Genomic DNA, 16576 nt, shown 5'->3' on the forward strand with positions numbered 1-16576 from the left:
GAAACAGTTTAATTACGGCAAGGAGACCCTAAAAGTAGGAAGAGTCATCACGCCATGACACGTAGCTGCTAGTATTCTATGTGAATCTGATCTGAGAGATTGTTTGTTATCAATAACTAACCAACTATCAATATGCATAGGTTGCTTGATATCCGGCTGCAGTGTGTGCAAATGACATCAGCTGACAGGAAGCAAACATGGAGCCAGGCTGTTACCTAGCAACGCAATTCCACTGAAAATGTGCTAAAACTTTGTCAGGCGGATGGTGAATGCAGGTTTATTCAGACACACGGCATGAGAACAATAAACATCCAAAAGCATGTAAACCTGAAAAAAACAAATCCATGCACGAACCTGGAAATGAGCTCGACATGTCTCCTTTAAATTGTGTCAAATGTTCTGCTCAGCTGTAGCCCTGCTGAAATGCCGTCCGACAGTAGCACAAGTACAGAAGGGTCAAGGGGTCAGCAAACGGACGGCGTGGTGTCCGTTGCACATCAATCTTCAATGTTTGCTCACACCATAAGCTGCTGCTCGTACCAGACCAGAAGAGAGGCTGTCGATGGACACAATGTAGTGCCTTGGGAGAGCGTGTGTCCTGTCGTATTTGTACTTTTCATTCGTCAGAGGAAGAACGTGATGCATATAGTCTTTGCTATATTGTTTAAGTTGTGGCAGAAAAACTAATTGCAGCAAGCACGCAATAACTTTTCCAGGATCCCTCTCCCCTGCTCATTGATATTCCTATGATGTCATCAAGGCAAGGCCCTTTTCTGTTTGGAGCAAACTCACATCTGCAACCAATCTGGATAAATTGCCCTCCAGAACGCGGTGCAGCCGGCTAACGCTCGCCTGCTGTTCCCACTGTAGCGGTGAGGTCTTGATCCCAGCAAAGTACTACCCATCAACAGCGGCATTAGAACCACTGGCTCTGTTTTGGGCTTTCTTTTGTGTCAAACACCACATGGCTCCACTGGTTAGTTTCAGCAACATCAGATAGATATTTTGAATACTGAAGTGAGAGGACGCCATTATGAATGGACTTCGTTTGTGAGCAGAATGGATAACGCATGGGATTTTAAGGCCCGGGGACGAAGGCTAAGACCAGACTAATGGCATAACAATGTGTGTGTGCATGTGTGTGTGTGTGTGTGTGTGGGATGATAGTCGGGGCTTGGTGTATCATGCGCCTGCCAGTACCCTCCGGGGCAAATAACTTCTTAGTAACGCTTTAATCCTGTGTTTGTTTTCCCGTGGGACGCGCTGGTCCAAAAGTGGAAAACTTTAATGGCCCTTGGATCAGACAGGAAAGGGAGAGCTGGCCTTTCCCCAAAAAAGTGTTTCTGTTTATCATCTACAAAAGATGCTGCGAGAAGGGGAACAAAAACAATAAACCCAACTCTTTTGATGAGGAGGACTGGAAAACGCTTTTGTTTGTATGCTCGCCTGCATCAGTCACCGGTCGGCCTGACGTGGCGTTCTTATTCCACTGAACTTGAGCGCAAACTTGGATGAGCATGAATATGCTCCACCGTTTGTAAATATTTATTTTCCAATAGATGTTGCCGCAGCATTTTTTTGCTCTGCTTTTTTCCCCCTCTGCTTTTCAAAGTTGGATGACGTTACAATAACATGGCAACATTGATTTGCTCTCATAACTGTTCTGTTAGAGAATTTTTTTTTTTTTTTATGTGGCCTTCTGGACAGTAGGGGGCGCAGGCGCAGGGGTAATTCCAGCCTGTGCTCCACTGAGCGGGCAGAACTGTTGAGGTTGTAAAGAAATCACTGTCAATTGTGGCACAAAATAGCACTCTTGACACAAGACAGAATAGTCATGTATGTTCACATGAAGGAATCCCACAAAAGGAATGCCTTTAAACGTGCACTTCCCTTTGCTGACTGCGCTCCCCGAAGTCAATCTAAAAGCCTCAGAAGTGCCTCAATCTTCCCGAAATCATGCATGGTTGAACATTTGAAATGAGCTCGCACATCAGCCCCAGGCGCTGATTCAGACTTGATTGGGGCAAGGCAAGCTGCGAGTGCTTATTTATGCGGCGGCCACGTCCTATTGGAGGTTGTCCAAAAGGGAGGAAAGAGACTGAAAAGATTGCAAAAGGAGGGAGAATTTCATTAACTGCATTCCGTTAAATTAATAAGTTGATTCCGGGCTAATCAACAAGTTGTCTGATGCACATGCAGCGTGGATGGCGTGTGTTGAAGAAGCACACCAGATAGATTAGATGTTACAGAGGTAAGGTGGGAGGGGGTGGGATGGGGGGGTGGGGGGGGGGGGGGGGGGGGGAGAAAAGAAGAAGAAAAAAAAAATCAAAGGACTCCACCAACAATCTATATAATTATCATCATCTGCTGCTTTTCCTCCCTGGCAAAGAAACACTCCATCCATTTGTAGCAATCGCCCGGGGGAACGTTACATCAAAACTAATCATAACGATTAAAATCAGCTTCTCTGCGAGAGGGAGGCAATAGGCAAGTTGGAGGCAGGAGGAGTGAGGGTGTTGTAAAAGCAGAAAGAAAAAAAAGATTTCTTTTATTTGATTTTTATAAAAAAAATAACATAACATAAACTCAACAAAGACTGAGGTGCCGCTGCTGTGATCTCTTGCTTTGCGGGGAGTTTTGTATTCTGCGGATTGGTTTAGACTGGGGCAGAGACATGAGCTAATTGTATCCTGATCTTTGCCTTGAGGGGTTTCGGAGCCCTGGAGCAAGTATTCTCTGTATTTTGTTCTGTCTACCAATAGCCAAGCTATTGCATTTCTCACTGCTGTAGGAAGAGAAGCAGCTCGTGGGCCAAATCGGAGGGGAAAAGGTGCCCAAAAAGATACTTTATGCTGCTCTATGTATCAGGTAAGCGGAGATTTATTTGGTTTGCTATTATTTCCGAGGCTGGGTGGACTGGGACGTTGAGGCGCAGCAGCTTTTACGCATGTGCCAAGCGACCCGAGCGGTACAAAAAAACAATTAACCACTTCCTGGTTATTGTTCCCCAGTTACTGTACACATGTATGCGCGTGGCAGTGATAACGGAGGATTTGGTACATGTGCTTTGAGCCGAGCAGCAGGTCAGACTGCGATCCCGTCGAGCAAACACTCTACTTGTCCGCCGTGTGAATTCGCTCCTGGCGCGTGTCAGCTCCCGAACGCATCGCCGTCTCCGGGTTTGGCTGTTGCTGTTCCAACTTGCTCCTAACTTACTGAAAAGGCTGTGTTCGCCGTTGTCGTGGAGTGCTTTTTTTTATCAATTTTTTTCCAAGTCGTTTTTTTTGTTTGTCGTGAGACAGTTCCATTTCCTGGCTGTCCCAGATCTTCTAATGAAAGACGCCATTGTGGAGTAATTTCGCCGCGGGCGTTTTTTTTTTTTTTTTTTTCGTATTCCGTAAAACAGGATGTACCTTTTAGACACGTCGATGCAGAACCTGCGAATCGTCCTTTTATAATACAGACCCCCGTGGTCATGTTGAGATATTGATAATTATGTAAACGGTGACAACAATATAGTGGCGAATTGTGTCCTCCCCTCTCCTCACGCGCCCCTCTGACCGCGCCGTGCGTAATCAACTCCGAGGTCCGACGGCGAATCGGCACATATAGTTTACTAAGTAACACTGTGGACCTATTGCGCCTACGGGAGCATGTGTTGTACACATGAACATAAACTGAGGTGCATAAAGTTTATTCTGTGAAATTATAGCTCACATCCCGAACCCCCTCCCCAAAAAATGAGGTTGCATTTGGTGTCTTTATATTTCTGACTGTGCTGCAGGGAGGAGGAGACTCCGAAGGCCATTTAAACAAAACCCTCTTAAGTTTAGGTCTCCTGCAGTGAAAGTCAATACTTGGTTTCACCAGTTTCAGAGGGCGCACGCACGACTAATAAAAAAAGATTGAGATGTTGAGTTGTCAGGACTGATCACTTGGTGGCGCTGTAATAACAAAAGCACATTTTTGTTGGTATATGTAGTACATCATCTGAGCATCTGTTCCCCAGTGCAGCTAGCTCAACAGACAGACTGATGTGCTAGAATACACATATTTACAAAGCAAGTCAGTTAGTCCACATCTCAGTTCCAAGTTAGAGGCGCTTTACGCGCTAAATTGGAGCCCCTTGGAGAGAAATGCTGTTGTTATATTTAATATTATGCCTCCGCCACTCCTGTGCCCCGGGACAGTTCTGTCTGTGAACACGCACCACTGTCTCCAAACGCCCTTAGCAACCGAGCACTGATCACACTTCCTTATCTGTGATGTCATGCTGATGCACTACTACAGCAACTCCACAAAGAGTTGTGTTGAAGTGGGCCTGCTCGTAACAAAACTCAGGGGGGATAATTGTGTGTCTTTGCCACGATATGTAATGCAACTGGCCCGGATGCAAAATCTAAAACTGAGCATCAGCTCGGATGCCTCGAAGCCATTGTCATCAAACTGTCTCGAGTTCTGCGACATTGTTGGTTCTGTAGAACTCGGATTGGGTGACCAGATCCAGAGGCATCGCCCACGGGTATTTCCCACATTTCCCTTTTCCAGTTATTCCAGGGCTATGAAGCGGTTTATCCAGAACATCACACTTCTCCCAGCTCAGGAGCGGGTCAGCGAGGTCTCTTTCCTCTGGTAACTTTTTTCTTTCCTTTCCGCTATCGGCAGAAGGCAGCCTCTGCCCCCTTTTCTCTAAACTCCAAAGTAGCTGCACGCTGAACTGATTCTGCATTTTTTATTTATTTTTTGGTCACCGCAAACTTCCAGAGCGACTGCCGTTGCTGCGATTTGAGGAAATATACATTCATGCCTGCAGTCGTGACTCGTGAGATTAACCTGATGCAAACCGCAGAAATGTTTGCACAGCTCTGTACCGATCAAAATAGTGCACTTAGGTAAATGTGTGACATTTTGTCTCAAATGGAATTTGAAATTGCTCCAGATGTGGTATTGCTCGGCAGCGTATAATGCCCAATTGACATAAAATACAAGGTGATACTGACCAGACAACCAGCCCACAATAATCCCCCAGAGGACTCGGCTACGACAGCCTCCCTACCTGCTTTTTAGTTTTTGTTTTGTTCTCTGTGTTACCTTTACAGCCAGCAATGACTGAAGTGAACCCACAGCAGTTTGCGGTTTGTCTGTGTGTGGACATTTGAAACGAATGGCCTCGGGCAACAAAGCAGAAACAACCCATCCAGATTATGTAAATACCAGTCTGCCTGCCTCCAACTGAATGTTAATGCTCTGATCTGAAATGCTAATTGTGTCTTGTGCGATCTGTCAAAACACTCAAGAGCTGCATTGTGGGATGGAAAACGGTGCGCTAGTTTGCTGCTGATGTTGATCCCAACACGGCCCTTTGATTATTGCAACAGCAGTGAGACACTTGGCGGGTAATACGCCGTCTTGTAGCTCCAGATGCACACTGAGCTATAGTGTCGGTTCCCTGAGATGTAAAGGAGATGTTAACATGATGAGTTTTGCATAGAATGCTTGAAAGACTGTGATGAGGGAAAAAAACCAAAACAACAGGAGTAACTGGAGCAGCCTAAATACTCCAGGCTTTGATGCACGGTGCCTGTTTTAGATTTGTTTGTGCGTACTGTGGTGTAACGGAACAACGCGAGCTGGGAGAACGAGCAGATTCCCTCAGCGGTTTCCGACTCGCAAAACACTAAGGTCTGGAAACTTTTAGGGAACACGTCGGCGAACGCCCTCGCACCGGGAGACTTTTGTGGAACAAAATGGCAACAGGTAGGAAAAGGAAAAGTGGCGGTGTGGAAGCGATGCGCTTCTCGGCACGGGAAGGGGGTGGGGTGGGGTGGGGGTGGGGGGTGCGCGGCCATAACAATGATGGATTGGGTTGGTTGAGGATGCAGTGACCTTTGAAAACGTCCGCCCAGGAGAAAGGTCGGCAACGCGCGCGTCTTCACTTCCAACAACTCCAAATGATTTCGTGATAGAGGAGCTCCCCCCCCACCCCCCTTCCTCCTCCACCACCTACACCTTCCACCCACCAAAACCACTCTCTTTCACTCTCTCTCCTCTCTCTACCCTGCAATTTTCCATAATGCCTTACAGATTTTACACTCAATCCACCTTTGCGATGACAAGGCTTTGAGGAAATCCAATTCCAACCAAGCTGTTTTCAGAACTTACTCTCCACGGGCACACACTCACTCTCACACACACACACACACACACACACACACACACACCACCATCTCCACAAATTAGTCAGGGAACAAATTACCTGCATTCTGAGTGTGATCCCACGCACTTTGCCGGCTGCCTTACACAGGTCCCCTTTTGAAGAGCAGCCATGTGATTTCTCTCTCTTTTGCCCCGCAGGCCCCTTTGCCTTCTGCGAGGGATTCTGGAGTTGAATTTTAAAACTATGTATGGCTGCTGCCTGCGCTTATCAGCGCGTGCACAAGCGGCATGCAAATCAGACCGGGATCACACACCGCATTGGAGGCCTGCACTCAAAGGCAAGCTTAATTGCTAATTGGGTATCTAGGTGTGAAACTCCCGCTGCCAATGAAAAGCAGGAATGTGGATGTTTTAAGGCCAGTGGTTGAACTAATTAATTTGAATGTGAATGTTATTAAAATTTGTGGATTCCCTGTATTTTCTATTGGGGGGGGGGGGCAAATACAGCCCAGGAGAAAGCTGAGGCAATACTTTTAACAGCAATTGGACATGTTGTGGTCTGGTTTTATACGCCATGATGTCATTAGCGGGGGTGTTTTCGCAATGCTGATGTGGTCATCGGAGGTGGTGTTTTACGTGTGGCTGATGAGAAAGTCATCTAGAGGTTAGAGATGCACCGACGCTGATATCTGATCTGGTATCGGATACCATTATTATGACAACTGACTTTTATTGTTACATTTTGTTTAAAAAAGTTAAAGCAAAGTTTAGGTCCAGCTTGATGTTGCCAGTGAGGCTTATTGATTAAACACTTGTACTAGATCAGGACTCAAAGCCCATATATATATATATATATATATATATATATATATATATATATATATATATATATATATATATATATATCGGGAGTGGAAAGGATGCATCGGTGCATCCCTCCAAGTCTCCTGTGAGGGACAGACTGCTGTCTATATGATGTCTCTTCGTGCACACAGAGGTCACTTGAGTTATTATTCATATGCTTCACCAATGATGGAAAAGAGTGTTTACGCATTCTGGGCAACTGGAAATGATCTCACTGGCTGCTTTTGGGAAGATTATGATCAGGCAGGTGCTCGTGAGTGATGTGCGTTTGTGGGGGAGGGTGTCACAGGGGGCACTTGAGTGGGTTGGTCACCGCTCAGGTGTTTTTGTTGTTGTTGTTGTTGTTATTGTTGCTTTCATTGGACTTTGGACCTGCGAGGGTTTGACCTGCTGCTGAGGAGGACGGTGGAATAAAGAGCAAAGGCCAAATGTGAGGGGGTTCACGCGTATAAATAGACGATCCCTTTTTTTATGTGCGTGTGCGTGCGTGCAGCTGTTTGTGTGTGTGTGTGCGTGTGTGTGTGTGTGTTGGGAAGGATTTGTTTTATTCTGAAAATGCGACACTCATACCTGCCGCTGAAACAGCGACAGCCCAGAAGAGCCGCAGGCGCTCCGATGCTAATGTTGTCGGGGGCTTTGACTTCTCCCAGCCATTGCGAGGAAGCAGCTCCGTGTGACAGCCTCGGCGCCGCTCTCCCCCCGGTGTTCGCTCTCACGCCTCTCACGCGCGTCGGAAAACAGCCCACCGCGTCCTCTCCGGTGCCCCGAACGCCCGAACGCCCGCGCGCCGCAATGGACGAGACGGACATCATGGACCTAACGCATCAGAAAGCGAGGAAGCGACCGCGTCCAATCAGTTCCGCGGACGAGTCCGTGCACGCTGCCCTCAAACGGCTGCCGATGCGAGCGGCGGAGTGCCGGGAGCCCTCGCTCATGTACGCGGTCAGAGGAGAGCCGGTTCACGCAGCGTCTCTCAAGCAAAATGACCACTCGTTGACCTCCTCTCCGAACAATGTGATGCCGGCGCAGGTAAACGCGTAAAGTCCGATTGTGTGTGTGTGTGTGTGTGTGTGTGTGTGTGTGTGTGTGTGTGTGTGGTGGAGGAGGGGGGAGAAAAAAGTAGAAATTACGCTCGCTTTTGCTGGAGGACGCGGGGCAGACAGACAACGGGGTTTAATGGCTCCGGTGTGCGAATAGATTGTCTTCCTGCTGTCCTTAAATGTAGAGTGCGCACTATTGTCGCGTTGTTTGAATAGCACGCACGCACGCACGCACGCCGCCCCCCTCTTCTTCCCCCCTTTCGTTCTCAGAAAAATGTTTGTGATCTCCATCCTCAGAGACGGAGGTGTCACAGACTGACGGGCTCCTATTTTTTTTTTTTTTCCAGCTTCACTCAAACTTTAGTGATTCTCTTCTCAGAGCCACTCAGGCATTGTCTCCTAATGGTGTTTGTAGGTTAACAGGCAACCGTTTCCCCCCCTGCCCAAATCCTATTACAGTGTTCAAATCAAGAGCCATTATTGCTCATTTCCACGAGATTGATGCCCCAAATTAATTTGGTTTTGGAGATAATGGCCCGCAGGAGCGGGTGCTCGTGGATTTTTGGCAACATCCAGGTCAAGGTCAGGCTGCTCTAACTTGCAGAGATGAAAGTCTTCCCTTGCACTCCTTACTGAGAGGAGTGTGTGTGTTATGTTACAGAAATGTAAAAAGAAATGTCTTTTTTTAATTTTTTTAATTTAAAATGTTTTAATTCCCTAAATATGATTATATGATTAAATATGTCCCCTATGCTGTGGGTGTTTCGAATTTAACACGTCTTACCCGTGTTCACTTTTTTTCTCCCCTTGTGCCGTGTTTTACAGGATCATCGCTCCAGCATGTCCCGGCCCATGATCACTCGATCACCGGTGTCTCCCTTGAGCAACCAGGGCATCCCAACAGCTGCACAGCTCACCAAGTCCAACGCGCCCGTGCACATTGATGTGGGCGGGCACATGTACACCAGCAGTCTGGCCACCTTGACAAAATTCCCTGAATCCCGGTAAGTCTGCTCAACCATGCACCATGTGTTTTTAAGTATGGAGGCTTTTTTTTAGGGGGGGGAGGTGTCTGGTATTGAATTATTGTGTCTGGTACTCAGCTTGAAACAGGGAAGGAGATTGCAGGGAGATTCAGCGTCTTCTTTTCAAGCCAGATTTCTCAGCGTCAGAATGTCATCATCCTGTTTAATGTTTAATGTCATCCTGTGACATTAAACAGTCAGATGTCACATCTCGTCAGATCACAGAAATGTCTCATGGGTGCACTTGGCGGAGAAACTGAGTATGAACGAAATGTTTACTCCTTCTATCCAGCAAAATCTGCAGCAGCAGTTGCTTTTTGGATTTAGCGGCTTCAGAGTCACTGTTTCCCGGTGTTTCGTGAAGCGAGCCGCATTTATTTTGGGACGGTAAACAATTTGTAGGAGTCCAGAATGCGGCGCACAGACAAAAGCGACTTGGTTATTCTGACAGATGTCACAGCAGCAGTAAAGGGCCAAAGGGCATGGGGGCCATCTGGAGGCTGGGAGGCCGCACTGTCGCTCCGAGCCCAGGCCCGAGGGTGACTGGCACCCTGCCTCAGGCAACCAGCTACCAGCTGGCCCTGACCTTTTCAGACCACCTCTGCTTTTCATCTTTCTCTTTCTTTCTTTCTGTCCTTCCTTCACTCTTTCCTTTTTATTCTTCCTTTCTTCCTTCATGGTTGATGCGTGTCTCGAGCTCGGTAACGTGTTCATGTCTGTGCGAAGGTGTGAAAAACATTTCGGAGCTTGAGTCACGTCCCTTTTTCACATGCTCTTGCTTCACATTATCATTATTTTCTCTCTCTCTCCCTTGACTCCCGCTACACAAGCGTCAAACAACACAAGCTGAGGAGCAGTGTGTCGATAACGCATAATACTAGTTCACAACGAATGCAAATGTCAAACCATGTACGATTGTTAATGTTGACATGTTGTCCCCCGCTCCCCCCTCCCTCCCTCCCTCCCCCCCCTCCCTCTCTGCCTCCCCCACCACCCCCTTCTCCGTGGGTAGAATTGGTCGTCTCTTTGATGGCACAGAGCCTATAGTCCTGGACAGCCTGAAGCAGCACTACTTCATTGACAGGGATGGACACATGTTCCGCTACATCCTCAACTTCCTCAGGACGTCCAAGCTCCTCATCCCAGACGACTTCAAAGTGAGTGGGTGTCCATCCTAGGAACTGTAAAGTCCAATGAGCCAGTCAGCAGTCTATAGCACACACAATGAATGCTAAGGCCGTGGGGATGCCTTTGGTCGCTCGGGCACTCCTTGAGTTGCTGCGAACGGTTCCCGTGCTGGAGACAAAGTACCAGGGCCAACCGAGCTCAATCGTAATGAATTTACTCATCACGAGATGCCGTTTCGGTCCCCTCCAGCTCTCGGTGGCCAAAGATTCTTTTGAGATATGTAAGGGAGGCAACAAGCCTGCATCAAGGCAAATAAATAAACGTCCTGGCGCCCATGTGGTAGATTTTCATCAGCGCTCTGTGTTCTGAAGCCAAGTGTCCATCTAGGTTGAGTTTCACTGTATATGACACATTAGCATTCCTTGTCCCCCCCCCCCCCCCCTTTACCCCTCCCCCCTTTATTACTCTTATGTGTCATTTAGTCAGTAATTACTTAACTTGCCCCGGGAGAAAAACAAATAACCACATTATCTGATGGACTGTCCACAGTGTGACTCAATCACTGCAAAGTATGTCAGCTAAAATAAGCAAAGACAAAAGACAGGCTCAAGTTCAACCTGAGGTCATGTTCGCATTGAGCAGATTTTGAGAGCAGCATGAGAAAACTTGAGTGTGGTGCGATTTAGGCCCCGCAGTCCTGCGGGTAAAGGATCTGCTCCTTCACCCCACGCAACCCTGTGTTACGTGTCGCACTGCATCTCCTCTCCTCTGGATCTTTTGTAATTTTTGCTGAATGGTGCCTTCGTCTAGGTTTATTGCTCATTCATGTAGAGCAGCGGTTTTTTAAACTCCTTTGCGGCCTCCTTTTTTGGTTTGGGTGTACAAATCCCAACCGTAAACTGATGAATTTATTCTGTATATTTATAATATCTGTTATTATCCTTTTGCTCTCTAGCACAGCAAGAATGCATTCAGGCTGCCGGCCTCACGGTGTTCAGTTTAGTCTGCCTTAAAATACATGGGAAGTATCTTTGTACAATATATATATAAAATATATATTTTTTTGGCAATTGCAGAGCCTTATGTAAAACACAATTATAAATTAACAGAATAGATTATGGGCTATTGGGCATCTGTAAATGAAAAAAAAAAGTCACACTAGGGTGCCTTTTCTATATTAATGATACTGTCAAAACACAAAGTATTTAGAAAAGGTTTTTGCTAATCACAACCCTCATAGTGTTGTTATGACCCATGCAGCATGAGTCACATACTGCTCTCAGTTATTTTGTGGTAAATATCCATGTGTTTTATATTTTCTGAAAGAAAAGAAAAGAAAGAAAAGTTTCACTGAAATTGAAATGACATTTAAATGTAATCCTTTTCAGTATTATTTGGAGACAGTAAAGACCTGATTACATCAGAGAGCCTGCTCTTTAAAAACAATTGGCAGAGATGACTCAACGTGTTACGTGAAAGTGGTCACCAACACAACTAGATAGCATCCACGATATCCCAAGATGTCAACGGCTTTGCCCCGTCTCCCGCAGGACTACAGCCTGCTGTACGAGGAGGCGCGATACTTCCAGCTGCAGCCCATGCTGGCGGAGCTGGAGAGCTGGCGCCAGGACCAGGAGCTGAGCCGGGTGTCGCGCCCCTGCGAGTGTTTGGTGGTGCGCGTGGCGCCCGACCTGGGCGAGAGGATCACGCTCAGCGGCGACAAGGCCCTGATTGAAGACGTGTTTCCAGAGATCGGCGACGTCATGTGCAACTCTGTCAACGCCGGCTGGAACCACGACTCCACGCACGTCATCCGCTTCCCACTCAATGGGTACTGCCACCTCAACTCTGTCCAGGTAAGGGGGGCCGGCGGGCTGCTGTGGGGGGTGTCTATCGCCATTTATACTGCGCATTCGTTAATGAGTATACACTAAAAAGTTTTTAAAGTACGCTTTTCTATATTTTTCCACTCACTTATATGCCCGAGGCGTTGACTGAGGCGATGATTTGTTCACTCCACCTTTTTTCTTCTTCTTCTTCATCTGCAGTTATAATGTAGACTTTTAGAATTTGACTGATGTCTGATTGCAAAATCGTATCTTTCTTTAAATCTAATTGAGTCACAAGAACCGCCTTGCGAAAAAAAGAAAAGAAGAGCTCTTTGATGAGTTCATCAAAGGATCAATTTAGCATCATTACACAAGTCTACCACTATCTTTACTTTTCTGTAAGCTGACCGGAATAATGATTTGGACTTGGGCTCCGGAGCCGGTGGATGGTCAGCTTTAAGAGCGCATCCCTTTGCAGCGCTCATGGTTCGGTCCTCGTCTCACCAAGTCGCCCTCCGTGTTCCACGTGGGGGAAAAACACATGCGGCTAAATCTTTAAGTCATTGCGGGTTTTTTTAAAACTTGGCCTTTTTAAATGGGCATCAAAACCGACCTGCACAGAAGGGACAGGAAATAGGTCGAGAGTCACGGGAATGCTGGAGCTGATTTGGTAACTTGGCGAACAGGAAGAGGAAGTGGGCAATTCTGGATGTAGTGAAACACTTCGGCGATTTCTCACCAAACAATAGGTCTGCAGATCGACAAGACTCACGCAGATGCACTTTAATACCGGCAATTCTTTGAGGATTTGCAGGCTTGTGGTTCTCCGCCACAATAAAGCAAAGTTAGAGAAGTAGTCTTGCCATATGAAGTTATTTTTGCGAATCAAAAACACCATTTACTGTTGTCTTGATTAAGACTTTTTTACGGTCTTGGGAAAGTTTTGATTTCTAGGTGAGCAAAACTACGGCTTGAAGTCTTTAATTATCCAAAGATGTCACGCTATTTGCGGTATTGAAGGATTTGCTAAGATTCCTTTCATAGGCATAATGAGTTCTGAGTAAAACCATCCTCGTAAGGCTAACACATAACTTTAATAAGAAAACTTCGACACCAAGTAAAATGGGTTCAATTCATCTTTTTATATTCAGCATGTATTTGGCAATATTGTATTCCCCTGGTTATGTATTGATATTCTACTAATTCATTGATGGTGATATGCTCAGATACGCATCAATAAGCGATGGGAGGAGAGGCATATTTGAAAAGATTTCACAATGATTTTGGACTGTGTCTCCATCTGAGGAAGTCAAATCTCCATCTCCCTCGGAAAAGAAACACACACACGCACAAACAAACCCGTCTCTGAAGTGTGTGAGTCGTGGAGAGCAGGGCAAGAGACTGAGCATGCTCCCTGGCAGGTTGTCCCCAGGCAGGGCCCATAATCCTGTTTGGTTATTAAAGCACGCCGGCGGTGGATGCTGTATCTGCGGCTAATGGAGGCAGGGCGGGGGTTTTGAGAGAAGGAAGGGGGAGGGGGGGGGGCAGAGAGAGCTGCCAGCAGTAGGGGGACCTTTGTACTTTTGGCGGAGGCTTGGGCCTGGGGGCTAAGGGAGAAATGGGGAGAGGGGGTTTTGCCGAGCGGCCCACACTGAGCCAAGTGGCAGAGAGAAAGCCTCACAGCTCCCTGGGGCCTCTTCATTGGAATGTGATCCTACAGCCCCCCCGGACATGTCTGTAGATGTCTGCGAGGCTGCGTGTTCAGGAACAGCTATACACACACGCACACGAAGACAAACACACACACACACACACACACACACGGACGGGAAAAATAATGAAAACTAGGAGGCAAAGCGAGAGGCTCTTGAGTTTTTATTCGTGAACGTCTCGTGGAAGTCTCATCTAAATTCCCGTCACAGGCCGCATGGTGCAGCCCAGTCCCAGAGCCGTGTCCAGGACTCGACTTAGCTCGAACTTTGCAGCGCACTCTTTCGGATGATTCTGTGCTCTCTATAAAACAAAAAAGGTTCGAGGTGACATTAATGTCCGAGCGTCCTCCACAGAGGACCAGGTGGGCAGTGACTATAAGCACCACCGGTCACCAGAGTGCTGATGAAAGATGCTAACGTTGCATGTATTTCCACTGACACCTTCCTCCTTCTACGCCACTCCGCCTCTTCTAGGTTCTAGAGCGCCTCCAGCAACGCGGCTTTGAGATAGTCGGCTCCTGCGGCGGAGGCGTGGACTCGTCCCAGTTCAGCGAGTATGTCCTGAGGAGGGAGCTGAGGAGGACGAGTCAGCGAGGCTCCAATTCAAACAGGATAAAGCAGGAGCAGCTGGACTAGAAGCCTCCCGAGCAGCAGGAGGCGCTAGACTTTTTCCGTGGCGGTCAAGAGCTCGACGCTGCAGAGCTCTGTGGACTCTGTTCTTTCTTCGTTACCTTGTTGATGTTTTTGTTTTCTTAAACTTGAGAACCATCTAGAGAATTTAAAAAAAAAAAAATGAGGTGCAACAGGAGATTTCTTTGCCATAAGAAGATACAAGACATTTGATAAGTTTGAGATTGCAAGGACATTTGTGAATGTCGAGCCCCCATAAACCAATTAATAAAGGATTTATATACGCTGGATCCCCAAACAAAGTTTGTTTTAAAACTTGGAGCCTACATTAGGTTGAATATGATTTCTATTATAGCCATATAAATTAAATAAAAGGCTTTTATTGCTCTCGTAGTATCTTGCATAGCTTGTCACAGTGACTTGATTTTGATGTCTCACTGGCAAATTGGCTAAGTCTGTTTTTACCCCTCGCTGTAAAAAGGTCACTAATGTGTTGCTTACAGTACAGAATGTCTCAGTTGTCATAAACAGTTAGTTTCAACAAAGCATCTTTTTTCACAATTAACATGATGTTGAATATTGTCATACCAATGAAGTGTTTTCTTTGTTTTTTTTTGTTTTTTTTTACTTTAATGGAAGTTATTTTATTGGATTATGCCATGAAATAGTTGAAATTAGTATCGTCAAAATAAAACGTGCCGGACCATTCTGTACGCAGTAAAGAAAATACTTTAGTAAATTATAAGTTCACACCATTTGCCTCATTGGGGAGTATGAACCACTCGCCCCCATGTGCTACCTTTGGGATTATTGAATTGGATCATAATATTCACAATAGAGTCATGACCTGTAAATTTGATCATTGTGTATGTGTTAGTGTTTTTTACATTGAATCTTTTTAAAGCAAATTTGTTCCCCTCAGACGTTACTCAACAGATTATTGTACCACCCACTCCAAGATCACTTTTACTTGTAGCACATATGGATATGAAGTTGGATATAAAGTATTTCTAACATGACTGACCAACCTACGCTCCCTAGATTTGAGTAAAGAGGAATGTAGCAAAAAAAAAAAGAACAACAAAAGTGAAATAAATCTCAACTGAAGTTGTCATGGTGTCTGTTCACTGTTTGTACATCGCTGTAGGGAATGCTATCACACGTCTGCATAGTTACATGGTAATTCCTTAAATCTGAATATACTGCCTCTATCCTAACTCCAGATTCTCTAATCGCATCCTGAATGTGTTCAGCGTCAAACAGGAAGCCACATCTTGTACATTATGTAGTGTTTTAGCTCTCCAATGCTAACTTTACCCGGGCGATGCTGAACCTTGGAGGATTCATGCTGGTGCATCAGTGACTGCATGGTGCATTCTTTACTTAGTTATATTGAATGGAGCCGACTTCTCCACGCAAGTTCTGTCAGTTGTGCTTCCACATATCCCTGCAGGGCCAAAATCCAAAGTGAAATCCCACACGGAGCCCTGTCGTCTTGTCTTCATCCCTTTTGGCAGAATCTCCACTTTCTTTGGCTATCTGCGGTTTATGCTATATGTCTCCCTTTCAGGCCTCTTTGCCCTAGATTCCCTTTTGACTGACTGTTATTCTCATAGGCCAGAGGTGCAACTGTGAGTGGTACACAGCAGTGCTTTGCTCTCAATCATAAAAATCAAAGTATTCACGGAGCAGGCATCAAACACATCAACGCTCAGCGAAAAGTGTTCTAGTTTGCAGAGTTAAAATAAGTTCAACTCGGCATTAAAGTGTTTGAAACAGATATAACCTGTTAAATAGTGAGCTTTATAGGTGCCGTTTCCAGTCTTTGTGCTAAGCTAAGCTAACCGGCTGCAGGCTGTATGTGTTGTTCAGACGTGATATCAATCCTCTCATCTCATTAACTCTCCTAAAAAACTCTTCCTGGAATATATATCGGTTTTAGAATGGAAATTATTGACATCTGGTTGGCAAGTTATTAAGCTACATAAACCCAAATGGACGAGGTTCATACATAAATAGTTGTTGTTTTCCATAAAGAAAACATGGTGAGAGAAAGAGAGAGAGAGAGAGAATGAACATGTGTTTAATTTAGAATTCAGCTGTACTTTTTTGTGCACCTATGTGATTTTCAAGTGTGTTACCTGTGGGGCAGCCTGAGTATAATGAGACCCTGTTTAGCCTTATCTCTTCCC

At 46.0% G+C, this 16576-nt stretch overlaps 1 protein-coding gene across 10 annotated transcripts; it reads left to right on the plus strand.

Annotated features, from left to right (window-relative positions):
• Positions 1–2505: 2505 nt before the first annotated feature.
• kctd1 (potassium channel tetramerization domain containing 1) lies at positions 2506–15495 on the plus strand. 10 transcript variants are annotated; one of them, XM_034556166.1, is made up of 7 exons: positions 3007–3083; positions 7671–8049; positions 8520–8642; positions 8886–9064; positions 10098–10242; positions 11764–12069; positions 14229–15465. In XM_034556166.1, exons 1-7 carry the CDS (start codon positions 3061–3063, stop codon positions 14388–14390), a joined length of 1317 nt encoding a protein of 438 aa, XP_034412057.1. In that variant the 5' UTR covers positions 3007–3060; the 3' UTR covers positions 14391–15465. The 10 variants fall into 10 exon arrangements, with proteins under 10 accessions (XP_034412060.1, XP_034412063.1, XP_034412064.1 ...); XM_034556169.1 differs by lacking the exons at positions 3007–3083; positions 7671–8049; positions 8520–8642 and adding exons at positions 2506–2868; positions 6355–6494; XM_034556167.1 differs by lacking the exons at positions 7671–8049; positions 8520–8642 and adding an exon at positions 6355–6494 and having other exon boundaries at positions 2996–3083.
• The last annotated feature ends 1081 nt before the right edge of the window (positions 15496–16576 follow it).

Source organism: Cyclopterus lumpus, chromosome 17 (assembly GCF_009769545.1).
Source record: "Cyclopterus lumpus isolate fCycLum1 chromosome 17, fCycLum1.pri, whole genome shotgun sequence".
In the NCBI taxonomy this organism is placed as follows: Eukaryota; Metazoa; Chordata; class Actinopteri; order Perciformes; family Cyclopteridae; genus Cyclopterus; species Cyclopterus lumpus.